We start from the raw sequence: 20633 nt of genomic DNA on the forward strand, positions 1-20633 counted from the left end.
ATCACCCGGTTCTTTACGACCAGAACTATTAACGGGATACAAACCGGAGGAACCAGGCATGGAGGGAGTTGGCAGAGACAGTGGGTGAAACTGGTGGGTTTTCGCCTGTTTGGGGAGTTTATATATATATATATATTGCTCGCATAAAATCCCCGGGGTTTTTTGCTTTGTATGTCGGGGGCGGGAGATTCATGTGATTGGTTGTTGGTCGCGTTGCTCGCAAAAAATCCCCAAGCTTTCAGACACGCCCAGCTCCAAGATTTTCAAGATTTTTGAAAAGCTGCTGTGTGGACGTACCGTTACTGTTAAAAAGACTTGTTAGTATCGGTCTTTCAGGTAAGGTTGGTTCGAGAACTATCTATCATGCAGATCACAGTGTGTGCGGGCAGAAGGCTTAACTTCAACATCTCTTCAGGTATCCAAGGGTGTGCCACAGGGATCTGTTTTAGGACCATTATTATTTATAATATACATTAACAGTCTTAATAACAATGTTTTGAATGCAAATTTGCATTTTTATGCCGATGATACAGTTATTTATTGTTCTGCGTCCACCCCGAAGTAGGCTCGTCAGCTCCAGAAAGCTTTTAACATTGTACAATCCAACATGAGTGAATTGAAACTTGTTTCTAAATGCTGCCAAGACAAAGCTAATGATGTTCTCGAAAGCAAAACCCAAGGTCTTGAACCTTCCTCCTATCACCACCTTGCAGGGGACGGAGATTGAATCTGTGTTGCAGTATAAGTATCTTGGAATTATAATTGACAATTCGCTTTCTTTTAAACCACACATTGTGGAACTCTTGAAAAAATTAAGAATAAAATTAGGTTTTTTCTTTAGAAACAAGTCTTGTTTTTCCTATGAGGCCAAAAAGAGACTAGTGTCCGCAACCTTTCTGTCTGTGCGGGATTATGGAGATGTGGTTTATATGAATGCATCTTCTCAGTGCCTTCACTCGCTGGACACTGTCTACCACGGTGCACTGAGATTCATCACAAACCTCAAAACCTTGACGCACCACTGCAATCTATACACTCGTGTTGGATGGTCTTCTCTGACCACGCGTAGACTGAAACATTGGCACATCCTTATATATAAGGCTATTCTTGGTGCTCTTCCCCCTTATCTAAGTATGTAAGTAAACAGAAAATGCACTGGATCTTATCGGCTTCGCTCCGAGAACTTTTTCCTTTTAACTGTACCAAAGGTCCGTACTGAACTGGGGAAAAGGGCGTTCAGTTACGCTTCCCCTCAAGCTTGGAACCTGCTTCAAACTGAGCTGAAACTCAGAGAGCTGGTCTCACACTCAAAGCAACTTTAACTGACCTTGAAGCAGGTTCGCTGTGTCTGTAAATGCTTTGGCTATGACTGTGTTGTGATTGTGTTTTTTTTTAATTGTCTGTAACTGTAAAACTGTCTGTAACTGTGCTGTTACCATTCTTGGGCCAGGACTCTCTTGAAAAAGAGATTTTTAATCTCAATGAGACCTATCTCATTAAATAAAGGTACAAATAAAAAAAATAAAAAAATGTCCAATTTAATTACAAAAGATTCATTTATATGTATAGATTTTCACACACTATAAATCTATAGATATAAATGAATCTTTTGTAATTAAATTGGACATTTATTTATTTTATTTTTTATTTTTCATGCAAAATAGGTCCATCCAACCAGCCGACACATTTTTCTAACCTTCTTCAGGACAAAGCCTGACGTGGCAACACTGAGGGCAGGGAGTTTAGATTAATCTTATTATAGCTTTCTATTTCTCTAAGAAAAAAACCTTGGTACCGCTAGAAACAATGCCAATGAGAGCTGTAAAACTAAGCCTTAACAATGGGCTGAAAGACCCAAAACACTCCCTAGAGCTGAGGGGAACTGCAGAGTCGCAAGATGATTTGTTGTTGATGCTTTAGGCGACCCCTTTTACATTACACATAGTCATTAAATCGATTATTAATATAAAACTTTGATTAGTAGTGTTGCTTTAATGGAATTGAAATCACATTTTGCTAAGCCTTTCCTCCGTGTAAGGATATTTTGAGACATATAAGGAGTTTAGGACAAGGTTCATGTTTAACGAAAAATATTCTGTATTACATGCGTTATTTTACCCGGTTAATTTAACTTGGTCTATATCCACAACAGTAGAGTAATGGTGGAAAGATGCTTCAGCAGGTTTCAAGATTTGAGTCCACATGAGCTTTTTTTCCATATAATTTTATTTCCAAAAAGCAGTCAGAGAAAAGTAAGACAAGCCAGTCAAGAACAACAAAACAAATCCCCCAAAGGGAATCAAAACAAAAGCTGATAAAGACATAAGGCCTGATGATATATACAACAGCAGACATCTTTTTGGTGTTGCAGTACCAGTGAACCACTCCACAAACTCATGGTATTCTTCACATCAGATCAAAAACAAATAACAAAATAAAAGGTTTTCCTTCTTTTAATGGACAGAGAACGTACTAAAAGTCAGCTAAGGCACACAGAGCCTCCCCGGAAAAAGATAACGGGGGGGGGGGAAACGTCAGTTCAGAGAAGTTTGTGCAACAGTTGCTCAACAATACATTCCAGCAAGAACAACAACAATCTGGCATGTGATTTTCTCTGAGAGGCAAAAAGGACAAGGTTGTTGTCACAGCTGTCCAAAAAACACTGAAACAGGTTATGTACTTTGATCAATAAACACCATCAATTTACTCTTTGTGCCCAGTTATTAACACTTCAGAAATTCTTAATAATCCATTTTAACCACATCTGTATTTACATGTACAATACCTTTTTTTTTTTAAAACAATACTTCAATACAAAATACCTATGTACATCTTCATTTGTTAATCATTTTGTTACAAAATAGGACTTCCACATTGACTTACATTTATTTAATTCACCTTTTTCCAAAACTGTCATTGAGCTTACATAATAATATGTATTGTGTGATGTAGTTGTTCTGAACAGGGAGGCATGATAAGTTAAAAGCTGGCAGCAGAGGCCAACCAGTGAAAAACTAAAACTGTCCTTTTCATCTTAAACCCCAGAATGCGTTAAGAGGGAAGGAGTGATAGCATTCGACACATCCGACAAGAGAGGCAAGGTGAACTTGACATTAATGAACAGAAATGTCTCTTAATTAGCCTGTGCAGAAACACTCACTTAGCCCGTGTGCTGGCTAAACAATGTTGACAATCACAGATTGAACACTAATTGGCTCCAGATGAAACTTATTTAAAAGAAAAACAAACATCTGAGCGCACCTGTTGTTCAGGATGAGTTATAAATTGTTGTCCGGAGATTGTCTCAATGGCAGAACAAGGGTTGATGGGTCATGTAGTGATTTATGCATTTTGCAATCAAATACAATATAATATTCACTTGAAATTTTACATTATGGTCACAGCATGAAGATCACCACAATCATTCTGAAACTGACTTGAACCATGAAACACCAAAATACAAAGTTTCTCCTTCAACTCAGACGCTGTCCAATGTGTGTGAGGTTTGTTCCCCTTCACTGCTTGGTGAGGTTGTTAGGTATAGTTGACCTCTGACCCCGCAGGTCAGTGTCTTTCTCTTGGCAAACAGCCATGTACGAAACCAAGACAAGGAGATCTATTCAGACAGGACAACACAGACAACACACAGGTGCGGGCCGTAAAAAGGTACAAGTTTGGGGTTAGGGCCTTTGTAAATAAAGGCGGCTTTCTTTACAAAAAATATTATCATGCTGCCAAGGCAGCGTCGCAGTTATTTAGTCACTGACTAAAAATATCAGTATTAATATAAACTTATAAATAAATAGCGACTCATGGACTCACCCAACCCCACTTCCTCATTCACACATTTGTTTTGAGACTCGTATAATCTTGTACAACATAAGGTGGAAGAAAGTAAAAAAAGATGAGGATGATCATTTAAGGTCAGCTCGAGTGTTTCAAGTTGGAGGCATGTCTGTGAAAAAAACAACCTCTTGGTTTTTAGTAAAACAAACCGAAACTATGTGAATGTGAAGTCTTAAAACGCTATTGTATAAAGAACAAAAATGAAGCTTTTATGAATTTACAACACTAAAACTAACATTAGATTTCTATTATAATCCAAATAGGTTTCATTATTCTGAAAAGGCCTCTTTATTTGCATTCTTCTTTTTCCATATTTTAACGAAATGTTACTGCAGCAGTTCCACATCCTGATCAGGCACTGAACTGAGAGCAGTTGTGCTGCTGTTACTGATCCGTTCTACTGATTTACAAACTGAAGTCATCCAACTATCAGAAAGTTTTGAATTGGTTTGCTTTGAAAATGCTAAAATATTTCTCCATAAAGGGGACATTTATAATCTTAAATGGTGCTGCATTTGAGTTGTATCAAAATAATCTTCTCCGACTGTTTGGGTAAATCTGAACACTCAGATGTTGTCTCATTTTATTTATGTTGACACACACTTAAGGAGGCACATTTAGTTCAGTACTAGGCTTCCTCCTCATGCATGTCTTTTTCTGCAGCAGAGCTTCGTCTGCTGCCAGTGTCACATGACCGCTGTGCCCCGTGCAGGGCTTTGAAAGCTGACTTCATAATTCATTCAGCAGCAAAAATAAATGCTCGAAAATTGCAACGTTTGATCACAGTAAAACTCAGCCATGAGAAGGAAAATAAATACACTGGAAACTGATATAGCAAAGCCAGCATAATCCCCTAAAAGGAGGAACCCCGTGGGAGGATCTGAAAATCGTTCCCTTCGCTTTCTGTCCAGACACACTCGCCAACCCCCGAGAAAATCCACTTTTTCCTTTGTTTCCCTCTCCTACAGAGACAGAGATCACGTTTCCTTCCCCCACCTGCAGCGAACCCCTTAAATAAATAAAAATCAACAGTGAATCTCCTGCGCCGCGGCCTCCTGTCCAGCTGGAGGCCGCGCTGCTACCTGATGCGCCCGTCTTCGCGCGCCACTCCCATGTGGGACTTGGGGTCTGGGCTCAGGGAGCTCCAGGGGTTCTTAGGACAGGCCTGCATGACGGGGCAGGCGGTGGGGCCCATGGCGCAGACGTCGGCCGCCTCCCACATCTCGCCCACCAGGCTGTCTGACCAGCGCTCCAGCTCGGGGCCGGTCAGGGCCGCGTTCCTCTTGGCCTGCTCCACGAAGCCCAGGCTGACCGGGATGTTGAGCACCGGGTTGAGGCCGTGGAAACTCTGCTCCATGTAGCTGTTCTTGGTGGGCCCATTGTGGAGCTTCAGAGTATCCTCTGGAGAGACGTGGGAAGGAAGAGAGAAAGAGAACAGAGAAGGAGTTGATCATCAGTGGTCAGACGGAGAGAGGGAGACATGAACGGTAAGATATCAAAGCAAAGAACATGTGTTGCTTAAGTATTATCTGAACCGGTGTCTTGGTACTGCTAATTTTGTTGGATTGATTCTCACAATAAGTCTCATTCTTTCATGTGGTATTTCAAGCCACTGTGATGCTCACTGTGTGGAAACGGTCAGACGCGCCCTCATTCTTTCTTCCCATGACAGGCAGGAAGACAGAAAAACGTAGACACATTTTCCCCTTTAAAACACTTTCTCCACCCTAAACTCCACTGAGGCTGTACATTCCTCACTGCTACTCTAACTGGGGCGCTAGCCAGCCTCTCTTACCATGGCTGAGCAGCGCTTTTCATGCACCGGTGACAGAAAAGATGCAGTCAGACATGAGGTGCACCACCAGGCAGAGAGATGGGATGGCCATACCATGCCAGCTAGCTTTGTGGTGGCAGAGTGTGTGACTGAACACTGTGCATTTGTGTGTCTGCTTCAGCCAATGCGGGTGGAAGGCCACGTCATAAAGTTGAATTGGCATTGCAGGTAGGAGAGAAACCTGGTGCCAGACATGGCAGTGCATTAAAGGCGGCTGGATGGAAGGCACACAGTGAGCCAAGCATGCACAGGATTATTATATTATGTCTACAAAATACAATTAAAAAGTAGATAACTTTATTCTACTGCTAAAAGTTAGGAAATATTTTCCTGTACAAATAAATGTTAATGATTTAATCCTACTTAAAGGTGGGGTAGGTAAGTTTCAGAAACCGGCTCGAGTGCACTAAAATTTGAAAGTACACAGCCCAAAAGAATCCGCCCCTTCCTTCAGACTTCCTTACAGAGCACCTCCTCCAACACACATGAACGCGCACATGACGTCAGCAGACTGGTGAAAGTGGCCGCCTGTTGCTGGCGAGTCATTGAAGTACTGCTGCAAAGCACGCCCAATGAGGGCACGAGATATATTTGTGCGTGCACGAGATGGAAGGCTGACAGACAAGGCGGCAAGGCGGCAAACCAATCCAATCCGTTTAGCCGGGCCGGCTAAACGGATTGGTTGTACTTTTTACAGTACCACGGCTTCCACAGCTCACATTTTTTTATGGATTTTTTGTCAAAGCACTTCAGATATTCATTGCTATCGGATGTTAAGAGCATTCCATGGAATATAACAAAAAGTGTATCTCGAGCCGGTTTCTCAAACTTACCTACCCCACCTTTAATGTCAGATATTTCTTATTATGTACTGGTATTGTAAGACAATAAGGTCTTTACGGTATTAATATTTACTGAATTCTAAATCATAGCATAATGGGAGCACTTATGGACATAGAACTGACTTAATATTTTCCGTTATACAGAACTATCTATTTAACATATGCCAACGTTAGCCACCACAAGCTACTGGTCATACCAAATGGAATGTTCATTAGTATACTGAATTGAATACAGTTAGATTTTGCTGCTTAAAACAGCTGTTCATTTAAATTCAAAGTTATATAACATACATACATACATATTCTTTAAGTTTGCAAACACAGTAGCAAAGCTATGATCGATACAAAAAAATGCAAAACACTATCAGTTAAACAGTTTAATCACGAATGACTAGATCTCTTATTCTTATTAAAAATGGGTCATATGATCACCTCATTAAATACGATGCATTGTGATGCAAGAACTACTGAAAAGTGTCACGATTCTCATGTTTTGTCACGTTTGTAGTTTTGTCTGTGTTGGTGTTTTTCTTGTCCTTGGGTTTTATTGTGTAAAGTGTTCACCCCCGTTTCCTGCCTGTCTGCTTTATGTCTGTTTCCCCTCCATGTTATTTCACGGTCTGTGTTCCTTGTGCAGCTTTATTGGATATTTTGGATTCTGCCTTGTTTTTGCCACAGCTTTATTATTTAATAAAGCTCGCTTTTCGTTATTCTGCATTTGAGTCCTACCTGCTTCACCCATTCGTAACAGAAAAGTACTTGAAATGACATTAACAAGGTGCTGCTACACATAAATGCATCACTAATCCAACTACACATACAGTATAATCATTTCTCATTCGGAAACAAGACCTAATGAGTCCTTTTGATCAGAATCAGAATCCCTTTATTCGTCCCACAGAGGGGACATTTGCATTTGTTACAGAAAAGAGCCATGGCAGCTTCAAATTACCCAAGAAGCATGCAGAAATTATAATTGAGCCGGTAACAGTGTTTCTAATATTTACATCAACAAACCATAAAAGTACAACCTACCAGATAAATGGACTTTATCTGATGCTACTCATCTGATAACTGAGGTACAACACTATATAAGATAACACACTTTGGAGCGACACCGTTCAATTAGCATTAGGGTAAATGTGTCTCCACATACGTCAATAGGAAGCCAGAGAAGATTGAACCTAAACAGCCGTAAACCCAGAGATGAATATTTAACTCACACTTTCGCACAACAGCCCGCTGAGACTCAGGTCGAAGACAAAGCTGTTACTTTACTTGTTGTTTGTCTACATCATTAAAACGGCTCAGTAAGATTATTAGACGGAGAAAGGCCCGATTAAGCCGAACCAGCGTCTCTACTCTCATGTGATTACGGACTTAAACACTGCGATGTCCCTTATCCACGCTGCCTGATTGATTTCATTGTTTCATTGTTTTTGGACGGCTAAGTGCGCTGTTGTTTAACACTCTTGTTTAGTGTGTATGAGCAGCAGCCGGGTTATTAAAGGTGACTTGATGACAAACAACCGGAGTCTGCAGAGGCCCAGAGGCTTGATTCGAAAGGGTATCAATGCAAATATAAGGCTGCGCCTATCGTTACTTCAGTCAATGCAAACTATGTGAGTGTCAATTGAAGAAGATACTAACAGTTTCTCTCATGTTTAACATCCAGTATTTGAACTATTGATCGAGATAAAGCAGGTGATTTTTGTGTTTCAAAGCAAAAATAAGCGTTACATGGGTTTATCACAACTACAAGCAGCAGTGGCTTCTACTCTAAAAACGTGACAACAAAAATGCTCACAATGTTTGGTTTGAACACTAAGTCTAATTTTGTGACGTGTTCAAAATGCAAGAGGGGGAAGGGGGAAAATGTGTAAGTAACAATACTGCTCTATACTAATGATCCATTACAAGAAGAAGTCCTTCATTTGAAATTGTACTTAAAAGTAAACAACTGTAATTGCCAAAATGCTGCAAAAGTACTGTAACAGTACATATTCTCCAGAACAGCCTCTTTCATAGTGAGTTCATATATATTGGATTATTATTATTACCTGTGCCTTCCCATTTGAGTTCATTTTAGTATCTTAAATCATATTATAATCCTAGTATGTTTCACATTCGCATTGTACTTTTACTTCTTACATTTTCAAAACAGGTTCGTTCCTTTAGTTTGAATGTGTGTTTGGTGGCGTGATCATTATTATTTAGAGTCATTGCGTGCATGTTGATTTGAACACGATCCGTGTATCCATCATTTCCTGGTTTCTCTAAACAAGAGGGACCAATGAAAACGTTATCATTTTGCCGTTGTTCAGCATCGAAACATTCGCTAGCTAACAATTCCATGATTGTTCTATTAATATAAAGGGAGGTCAGTTACTCTATAAAACAGATGGTAGCTATGGGTACTTTTTCGAAAGTACATTTCGAAGCCCAAACTTCTTTATTGTTACTTGAATAAAGAAGTGTAGTCACTACTTCTACTTTGACCAGAGTATTGTTAAACACGAGTATCTGTACTTCTACGTGAGTAAAGGATGTGTGTACTTTTGCCATCTCTGCACATAACAGAGGAAGGAAAGAACTGAATGAATCTCACCTTGTCGTATGGGCTGGTGCTTGCTGTAGGTCAGCGGGGCGATGAGGAAGCGCATCTCGCCCACGGGGCTCCAGTGGTGCAGGATGCGGACGCTCCACACGCCGGGCCGCAGCGGCAGGTTGAGCGGCGGGCGGTAGTGAGTGAACTCTGCCCCCGCGTCGATCAGGATGTCATAGGTGGCCGCGATGACATTGGTGGGGTCGATCCACACGACCGTGACGGTGACGTTGGGCCCCTTGCTCCACTTCTGCATGCCCACCGTCTCGTCCATGGGGCCCATCAGGCCGCCGAAGTTTCTGAACATGCGCTCTTTGGCATCCCACTCAGTGCCAATCTGAAAAAGAGAAATAAGAGTGACATGATGAGGTAAGTCGAGTAGAGGAGCGAGCTATAAATACACACTCTGTGCAGGCATCATCATTTGATTAATAGAAGTCCCCTATTATGCAAAATCCACGTTTTCATGTCTTTTATACTTAAACATGTGTCCCCTCTGTGTAAAGAGATTCCGAAAGTTTCAGGAAAACTGATCCATTTATATAAAAACCTGTCTGAAAAGGAGCTGATCAGATTTTGGACACTTTATGATGTCATAACGATTGTTTGGCTTGTGTCACCGTTAGCCAATAACCAACCAAGGTAACCCCCCCCACCTTATCACCTGAATTGTGTTCTTTTTAACCAAATATATCTCAGAGGGGTGTGGCTCCTTATTTTCAAAGTAACAGACAGAGAATCAGCACTTTTGAAACAGGGCTGAAACAGAGGGGGTTATGGGATGCTACAATGCACGATCTATTTGGTATTTCGAGCCAAAAACTTCAGAGACATGTTTTATATTTAACCTCCTGGGACCCAGACCATTGAAAATGTCCACTGTAGTGGACATTTTGTTAACATGCATCTCCTTTGACTCTTTTGAGCTACTCTATCAATCCCTGATGTGCTGTACAGAGGACATAACACCTAAATAATCCTAGGACATTTTGGAAAGCAATACAATCGATATCGACCGGTGAGATCCGTAATGAGCTACCTCCGTGCACTATATCGGACAGGGCTACTATGCTAAATTGCTTTAATGAGCATTTTGTGTCCTGCGGTTCTATGTTTGATTCTGTGACTAACTCTGCTTCTGTGAACACCCCAATCCGTGACTCTGAACAATGTGGTCTGGAAAACCCTTTCAGTTTTACTCCTTTTACTGTCAATGTTGTTCATGAAGCATTATCTAAGCTAGATCCTAGGAAACTGGCTGGCCCGGACAACTTAGAACCTTTCTTTTTAAAGATAGCTGCAGATTTTATTGCTCCACCTTTTACTTCTCTTTTTAACCTCTCTCTCAGCACAAATACAATTCCAAAAGTATGGAAGTCAGCTTATGTCTTGCCTTTACTGAAAGGAGGGGAGGCAACTATTTTAAATAACTATAGGCCCATCTCTAAATTGTCAGTTCTGGCTAAGGTTTTTGAACGCCTAGTGAGTGAACAGGTAAAGGTGTTTTTATGTACAAATGACATCCTGTCTAAACATCAGTCAGGCTTCAGAAAGCAACACAGCACCATCACTGCCACAATGAAAGTGGTAAATGATGTGGCGAGTATTTTAGATAATAAGCAGAGTTGTGCAGCTCTATTTATTGACCTTTCCAAAGCGTTTGACACCGTTGATCATTGCATCTTAAAGCAGAGGCTACTCAGTATTGGCATATCCAGCCATGCAGTGGGGTGGTTTGTGAACTACCTCTCTGAAAGGTCCCAATGTGTTCATTTTGATGGACTGTCTTCTGAGTGGTTAAACATTTCTAATGGTGTACCACAGGGTTCTGTTTTAGGACCACTTTTATTCTCCATATATATTAACAGTGTAGGTGATAATGTGGATGAAGCTACTTTACATTTTTATGCGGATGATACTGTGATGTACTGTGCAGGTCCCTCCATTAAAGAGGCTGTTGTTAAATTACAGGCTGTTTTTAACATTATTCAGACTCAGCTCTCTGAACTAAAGCTTCTTTTAAATGTGGATAAAACCAAGGTAATGCTCTTTTCAAAAGCAAAAAAGACACCAGAGCCTGTTTTTGATATTGTAACTACGCAAGGAACAAAACTTGAAGTGGTTACCTGTTACAAATACCGTGGTATCTGGCTTGATGATTGTCTTACTTTTAAACTTCAGGTCACTAATCTGCTTAAAAAGCTGAGGGTTAGGCTAGGTTTCTTCTACAGGAACAAGTCCTGTTTCTCGCTTGAGGCCAGGAAAAGGCTAGTCACTGTGACCTTTTTACCTGTGCTGGACTATGGTGATCTGATCTATATGAATGCACCTGCCCATTGCCTGGAAAAGTTAGATGCCGCCTATCACAGTGCTCTGAGATTTGTTACTAACTGTAAAGCACTTACTCATCACTGTACCCTGTATGCAAGGGCAGGTCTGCCTTCACTAACTGTACGGAGGCTCAGTCACTGGTACATGTTCATTTATAAAGCCATGTTGGGTAAACTACCTTTTTATATCTGCTCTCTGATCTCTCGACGAATTGAAAGTACGTATTGCCTGAGATCTCATGATGTTGTTTTATTAAATGTGCCAAGTGCTAGGACTGTCTTAGGGAAGAAAGCTTTTAGATGTGCAGCTCCACTAAATTGGAACAGTCTGCAAACCTGTTTAAAACTGAGCACTTTGGTTCCCCTGCATCATTTTAAAACTCGGCTGGGTGACATGCTGTTTGATACTCATGGTACCTGTCACTGTAAATAGAGTTTTGTAAACTGTACCCTGTACATTATGTTGTATGTCATCCTTATTGTTGTTCTGTTGTTTTTATGTTACATGTGTAACTAATGTCCTGCAGGTCACCCTTGAAAAAGAGATCTTTTGATCTCAAGGGGTTTCACCTGGTCAAATAAAGGCTACAAACAAACATCCTGGTCTTTCCAGTGATATGTCATTGGTTAAAATTGCATGCTGGGAAGTTCCTCTTTATTTTCATCCAAAATGGCTGGCATACCAACAACAACATTTTATAGAAGCAGGAGGAGAAGTCAAATATTGTTGAATAATTGTAATTTTTACCATGAAAATCATATATGTTCTTCTTTATTAACATGTGAGGAACTCTATCATTAGTTCTGAAAGCAATTAAATAATTCAAGTTTTGAAATAACAGCTCTTTTATAAATGTCCATCCTAGTGGACGTCAGGACCATCTTCATGGACTTTATGACTCAATATTGTTGCAGGAGACGGAACTGAAGCAGACATTTTCTGTACCAGATAGTTCAGGGAGATTCAGATTTTGACCTCTCAGATGATGAGAGAGCTTTCACACCTGGGATAGAAGAGGGTCAAGAAGAAGGGGGGGAAGATGCAGGATGCTCCATGAGCGCACAGATACAGACAGAGACAGATAGGGACGAGCTGGAAAGACATGGCCCTCTGTGGGCCCAGAGTAGCACGTATGTCTTATTGTTGTTTTTGTTTTAAATAGAGCCATGAAAAATGAGAATTGCCTCAGGAATGCAAGCTTTGTTTCTATGAGCATGGTCAAATGGAGACCACATCCATACAACTAGTCAAGATGACCCTACAGCCCTTGCCGACTGGAGTCAATGAGGTACTTTTCCCAGTACATTGACTGCAAAGTATTTGAAGATCTGGAAAGATTCACCAAAAACCAAACTAGTTTTTTAGTGACCAAATAAACAGCAATGTTCAGATCAATTACTTATTCATGTTTTAAATAAAGGTGAATGTATTATTGTATTAATATCACTCTATAACCATAATACGTTACATAGACCATCTGTTAATTTTGGCTGTCTTTTCAAACTAATATGATCCCAACGTCCTCTACAGTGGACATACTGTAACATTTTAAAATAAAAGTCTAAATTGCAAGATGTTTTTTTTTTAACCCTAAATAGGTAGGAAATCACAAAAAAAAGGAAATTGGAAGACACTTTTTTTCCTCGGGTCCCAAGAGACCTATAATATCTTGATGAAAAACAGTATAATAGGGGACCTTTAAGATAACCAATATCTGCACTGAATTATCGAGGGGATTCATCTCCAGCATGCATTTTCCATCAAACAGCCACACACTGCAGCCCAGCCCTCCACAGCTGTTATGTAATGTCATAATGAGCAGAGGCTGACAGCAGAGATGGTTTCTTCCTGCACATTTTGAGTCTATTCGTCTGATTGAGCTGTATTCCTGAGTATATCTTTTACAGGGAAAATGAGAGGCAGCCCGAGGATCGCACATGACTAGACCCCGACCACATGCCCTTGGGGGGGGGGGAGGAGATCAAATGCATCCATGTTTGCTCTCAGAACACATCTCAGAGATCGAAAGAAAGAAGAAGGGCAATAAGCAGCGGGATCCAGCGTGAGCAGTATTTGTTCTCAACATAAACTGCAGAGGAGAGGATTACAATCTGACATCAGAGGGGAAAAAACACTGACATTAAATGCAGACAGCGTTTTGACCGCAGAAAAAGGGATGCAACAAAGATAGAGAATTCTGCCTTCTCTGCGAAAAATGTTACGGTAAATAAACGGAATATAAAAACATAACAGATAATACCAAAGTCAAATATATCTCTTGTGAATATATGAGACATGCATTGCCTCTGGCTGCAGAATATAGAATTAGCTGGCAGCATGCGGCACACTGGACGACTGCCAGAGCAACGAGGAGCCAATTTAATATTATTACGTCCTGCAAGCTTACATAATTAACATTTAGCAGACATATGTTTGTTTCATTTAACTTAGATCTATAGGTCATGTATTTTTGAACTTATGATTTGACGATAAAGGACATTGAAGGACTAAAAAAAAAGACAGTAAAAGGAAGGGGAAACAAATGACGAGAACAGCGTGAATACATGAGTATGGCTAATTGCCTTTAATGTCTCCATTTCGGTAAAAGCTGTAACTGAAGACCTGCGTGTGTTGGATTGCAGAGATTGCAAAACGGTGCTGTATGCACAATGAGACACGTGGAGTGATCGAGATTGATGGGGTGATAGAGAGGGAGGCAACACACACACACACACACACACACACACACACACACACACACACACACACACACACACACACACACACACACACACACACACACACACACACACACACACACACACACACACACACACCACACACACACACACACACACACACACACACACACACACACACACACACACACACACACACACACACACACACACACACACACACACACACACACACACACACACACACACACACACACTAAGACAGTGAACGATGTCTGGGGGTGTTGGCAGAAACGTGAGAAGGATGGCGTCTTTAGGAAGCGCTCATCCTTTACAATGGTAGCTGATTAACAACCCTCACCCTTCTGGACGATCAATGGCTGACTGGAACTGACCCTGTACGGCATCCTTCGAGAATTGAGATTGCGATGTCCAGTATAAATAGACACTAAATGCATAAATTAGACAGCGTGGGTCTGTCTTGGCTATCCGTGAAAAGACATCTCGCTTTCATCTCAATTATTGGACTGACCTCTGGCCATTTCTGCCCCATGGACCTTGGATCTTTTGTCTTTAAATTACTGCTCAGGTCTCCTGTCTGGCACCTCTGCAGCTCATTACTTTATTCAAGCCTGGCACACGCTATATCCACCGATTGATTGGCAGCGCTCTTGTTCGGAGCCCGATAAAGAAATGAAGGGAGTATTGACGGAGGAATCTCACTGTAATCCACTGGGAGAGAGGAGGCAGAAGGCCGACTAAAGTCAGAGTTATGAGAGGGAGATTCTGACAATATGCAAAGGCTGTGGGTAGGAGGGGACCCACGAGACCTGCTTTTGCTTCTTGCCCAGAGTTGATTCACCAACAAGCGTCGACAAAGTGCATAGTCAATTATGCAAAAACTGGCGGCAGAGCAGTTCCTCTTTTTTAAGGAGGCCAGACAAGTATTTTTTCACTTTCTGCACCAAGAAACACATATGGAATAAACTGACGCACATGCAGGCAATTCCTACCTAACAAAGCTTAAAGTACATAGACCATACATATTGACATTGCACAAAGCTAGAGGTCCTAAAGCCCACGCAGATACAACATTTACTACGTTTTTTGCAGCTTTTTTCAACCTGTGGGATATGCCAAACGGTCAGATTGAATTAAACTCTTTGGTCATTTAAATAGTTAGTTCACAATTCACTAATATAAAGAACGTATTATTATTATTATTTATTTATTTAAATGTACTATTACATTTGAATATCATCATGACTACTAATGGGGCTTGCATCAAGGCTAACATATTTTTTCCAATTATAGGCCATTTCATATCTTCATATAGCTTGGTAGCAGGTCATTACGTAAATAAAACATCTATTTAAAATGGTAAAACCTATTATACTTATTCATGTGTGAACTAAACACTTGACAAAAGAAACCTTTTTTCCCCTTATTAAATTATGAACCCTGTATTGCAAAATGAACTTAACAGCTGAAATAATGGAGAAATAATTATGTAATATTTCAATATATACACATTTGTTAATCGTATTAAGCGGAGTGATCAAGTGTGAAGTAAACACAAAGATATGAATGAGATTTTATTGGAAAATGTTTTTAGTATCTGCTAGTTATTATCATTTTAGCCAACGTTATTGAGTATTTCAATATATATATACTATATATATAATTTTAATTCCACTAAAATGACAATAAATCATCAAAGTAAATGATCACAGATGACGTTCCTTCTGATGTAGTAACACTAAATGGATCGTTTTGAAATGTAATAGAGATGTGGACAGTGGGAGGCAACCCTGTGCCAGTAAAGGTGTCGAGGAAATATGACTCTGAATACATTACATTTGGACCCATTATTTATTTAAGTCATCACGGCTGACCGGGCTTACACATATTTGCAGTCAATTCTATTTTTAAATGTTTTTATTTTCTTATCTTTTTGGGAAGGTCTTCCTTGTATTAGTGCAGCTTAAAGTTTAGAGTAAATTGGTTTTCAATATTTCAGTGATTCCTTTCTGTGACTAAGGTATCCCTGACTTGGTTAAATTCAACAATCTGCAGGTAATAGACAAAGGAACCAGTAGAGAGAAATCCATCCCTCCAGTCTGACGGCGGGTAAAACAGGGATTAACTAATGGTCCATTTCAGCCTCCAGCTAGCGATGAACTCCACCCTCAACCTGTCCCTTGCTGCTCCTACACCATAAGCTTTTGGCTTAAGACCAATACCCAATCAAGCCTTAGGACTGCTCACCAAGATGGAGGCTTATGACCTTTTTTTGCTGATAACTGTACTTGGGAGAAAATGCTTTTGTGGAGGTAATGCTGATCTGGCAACCTCATTGTGACCTCTACTTCATGTTTTCCCATCCCGCTGCCGGGCTGTTTACTCACACTGTTTACTCACTTCAACAAATTACTCAGATTTTCCACTCATCACCAGTAATTAATGAATTTCAGCAGATTTAACCCTCCTTTGTCCTCTGCTGTTGACCTAACCACTAAAGGAGAACATTACACGTATATAATTGTACTTTTCTCCATATAGGCTTCATCCTTGATATTGATTACCCATTTTATCCTCTGCTATATCTCTAACTGATTTAATGGAAAACATAAAAGGCTCCCATCTCATAATCCACCTCTATTCCTCTTCTTCCTTCTGACCCTGAAGACCTTTTCACGATGTCGCCAGCTAGCTGGCGCCAACACCTCCATTAAATAAGATGGGTCAATTTAATCAGGCAGCAGCAAGGACAGTCCCAGTAGTACATCTGGCCCTCCTTACAACGAAAGGGCATCAAAGCCCCTCGAGGCCCCGTTCAGAGGCTGATTAGTGGCACTTTGTGTCAGGGTAATCAAACACAGGTGTTCAGCAGCAGACCGGAGGACTCCCCGGGGCCACGTTTACGAGAGTAAGGGACTGTAAGACAGCGCTCGCTAATAAAGATGCACCGTGGAGCGATGGATGGAGGAAGGAAGGGTGGAGAATGCCTCAAAACAGAAGCAATAAACCTACAAAAGAGCAGATGGTTAGCTTAGCTTAGCATTAAAACTAAGCTTATCAAAAAAGTCAATATACTACTTCGACTGAATACTGCCTATGCCAACCTCTATTAAATGCTTAGAAGAAGACATCTGGGAGCTAGGTTTATTGTGTTTACATTATCTAAAAATAAAATGGAGGACAAAGGCTCAGCTTGAAATATATCATGTTGAAATAAAACGTGATCTGCGATAATTCAGAACAATTAGAATTTGATTGCATAGGATTGAAAAATGGACTAGTGCAATACCCAAATCGCAGGATGTGCAATATTTATTGTAATGGGGAAAATATATGTCAAAATACCATTCTAAAATAAAGCTTTGCCCAAGAGTGCAAATGATATACCACACTCAGCAATAGTAACATCAGTGATAAAAAAAATCACACATCCTCTTTAATGACCACTCTTAAATGAAAGACATCTTTGAAGCACATAATATAACATGTTTGAAGCTTAATCCTACAAATTCATAATTTTTGAGGCTGTAGGTGTTTGTATTTTGTTTAATTATATATTGTATATTTGTTTTGCTCAAATCGTCAAAGAGTCAACTACTCTGATGACATCCACTAGAATAAGCCTTCTGGTATAACAGCTCTAAACCATCAGTCAAAGTCAGTCACTGTAAAAGATTTGTCAAAGTAAGAATAATATACCTCTCAATGTCAGGGCTGACATTGAGGTGAAATACTAATTTTAACTGTGGGGGCTGTAAGTGGTCCAACAGTAAATCATGCTGTAAAAAGGCATATAAAGGCAGCTGGGAGGCGGCAGCAGAGGAGTGAAAGGAAAGCCATATCTGTCTTCCTTTCCATCTAAAGGAGGACAGGCATCGCATTGCTGAGCCAACCATATGGTCTATCTCGCAAACTCCAGCACATAGTGTTAGTATAATAGCTTGTTTCTGCTTAGTAAATAAAAAAGCGAGTTACTGCTGCTCCGCCGTACTCTCCTGTTGAAGCTCTTTCTGCTCGTGTTTTTGAATGACACATGGACAAACTGACTGACTGACAGCCACCGCACAGTGGCAGACAGTGAAAGCTTTTCTCAGGCTGAGCAACCAGATAAAAGCCACGGCCAACATCACTTCACTGTCACTCATGATTTGTATAGTCTAGACACATACAGGGCTTAGTGAGAGGGACCTTCATGAGGTCAATTTGAAAGTGCTGGAAGAGGTAAAATCGGGTGTAAGTCAGGGTTTCCGCTAGGATTTTTTCTCGCCGGTCAAATGTCCGGGCAGAATTTATTTTACCCGACAAATTTGAAACTTACCGGTCATATTTCAATAATAATAATAAGAGTTGTGTAGCAGCGTTTCCGTAAGCAGGTAATTTACCGGACTATGAGCAGATATGCTGATGTTTAAAACTCAGTTCACGGGGCTCATTTTTATATTGCTTCAGTTTATAATCGTAACAGATCGAAACAATTCAGATTAATTTTTCAATAAATGATTCCACAAACAACAAACAACATAATTATTACATTCAAACAAACTACTTGTAGTAGATAACGTACATTATTCAGAAGTTTACATCAACTTTGAATAATAACACGGGAGAAACGGATCCTCTCTTTTCCCCTCTCCCTCCCTCTCTCTCCTGACAGCACGTCAGTTTCTCAAGCAGCTCCTGCAGCCCGCTAAACAGAGGGCGGGGCTTCAGGTGATTATGCAGAGCTGCGTGTCTCCAGACTCAGCAGCTGATCTGATCTCTCTCTCGCGTCCGGTTAAACTTCACTCGCGTTTATGTCCATATCGATCAGATCCAGCTCTCCTGATCGGCCTTTATAGAGAGCACCGATCAAACTATTAAGAGTGAATATCGGCCGATAATGACCGGCGGCCGATCGATCGGAGCCTCCCTAATTATTACCAGACATTTTGACCGTCAGGTTTTGAATTTACCGGTTTTTTATAAATTTTACCAGCTAAAAACCGGTAATTACCGGCTAACGGAAACCCTGGTGTAAGTGTGTCTGGTGTTCGAGTGCGGTTCACTTGCAACACCAAACAGTCAGACATTTCTGCCAAAAAATAGGTCTGAAGATTTCTGAAAGTTTCTTAAAAGTTGGCACGAAAAGCCTATGAAAAACCTATGCCCCTTACATCACCTGGATTCAGTAAGACAAATAACAACCGTTTACTACATGCTCGGATGCGCCAAGCTGGGGCTGAGCAGTGAAGCCTATGTGCAAGAGCCAAAAACTGCAGGTCATTAAATGTCCACTTGGGGCCAGGTCCAAATGGCATTCAATCCCCAAAGACCTCCATGCAAAGATAAACATGTTTACAGCCTGGTACAACAAAGGGTGTTGGTCCCTGTAGCTAATTTCCCCATTTAACTTTGAGTGGGCTGAATCTTTACACAAGTAATCAATTTAAGCTTTAAATGTATGAGTGATTCTGACAGTTGGGTGCAGCCTTAGTTTACTAGCCGTAGATGTGAACCCTGCCCCCCACAACTCAACCAACAGTAACCGTTCTTTAAATAGATTGGAGTTACTGGGGGCCAACAATAGGACGGTCGTCACTGCCCACTTTGAGTTTCTCCTCACTGGTAAAGTCAGGATACTAGGTGTATTTTTTAAAGAGTGTTGTTATTGGTCTGCATGGTCAAGGAAGTCTGCTCTTTACCTGTAGTGATACAAAGAGCTACAGCCACTTGCTTTGTGTCAAGAAAAAAGCATTCTGAAGCATTGGACATTTGTGTTCTTTGCTTCAAGATGATATTAGTTTCTGGTATATTAGTGTTTTAAATCACACAACTTCTTCCTGTCAATGCCCCGACATGAACGGTCGCCCTAAAGACTATTTTGTTCTAATGGTTCTGATGAACTCTATACATTTTTACATCCAGTCTCAGCAATAAAACCAGGGAGATTGTCTTCAGTGTCTAGTTGAGCAAAGTGAATCTACCTATAAAGCTGCTTCTGATTAACTGGAGAAGAAGGTCAATTTACATTCACTCAGTTCATTTGGTCCCTTTTTAAAAAGGCACTCTGTGGCCGTCTCATCACAGCAGAGCTGCTGTATCCCAAGCAGGCATTGTAGTAAACAGGAGCACAGATTAACATAACAAGACAATCAAGGGAAGCATTGCAGCGTGAAGGTGAGAAGACGTTCTATTAGGAAACAACAAGTAAGCAGCACATGGAGCGCTCATCCCTATAAACTTGGTTGAATTCAATCAATTTATATTTTACAAGGCCATTACAGGCAACAGTTTAATTGTGTGGGGATGCGTTGCTACAGTGTGAGCCTCTGCAAGGTCGCCATAGCAATGCATATAAGGCCACCCTGGCAATGAGCTGTACGTCTAACCTCTAATTACACGCTGCAGAGATGTGTTTTTCCTATGTGGTGCTTACTGTTTTATGGAACTCGTTTCCAGACAGTGGTGATTGCAGA

At 40.7% G+C, this 20633-nt stretch overlaps 1 protein-coding gene across 1 annotated transcript in view; it reads right to left on the minus strand.

Moving 5' to 3' along the window:
• Positions 1-2219: 2219 nt before the first annotated feature.
• The window catches only part of xylt1 (xylosyltransferase I), a 95372-nt gene continuing 76958 nt past the window's right edge, over positions 2220-20633 (minus strand). Inside the window, exons 10-11 of the mRNA XM_034094064.1 lie at positions 9131-9464; positions 2220-5247 (exon numbers count right to left, since the gene is read on the minus strand). Of these exons, the coding sequence (XP_033949955.1) occupies positions 4925-5247; positions 9131-9464 (657 nt within the window). The 3' untranslated portion in view covers positions 2220-4924. The remainder of the gene's footprint in view (positions 5248-9130; positions 9465-20633) is intronic.

The sequence above is a fragment of the Pseudochaenichthys georgianus genome, chromosome 1 (assembly GCF_902827115.2).
Source record: "Pseudochaenichthys georgianus chromosome 1, fPseGeo1.2, whole genome shotgun sequence".
Lineage (NCBI taxonomy): Eukaryota > Metazoa > Chordata > Actinopteri > Perciformes > Channichthyidae > Pseudochaenichthys > Pseudochaenichthys georgianus.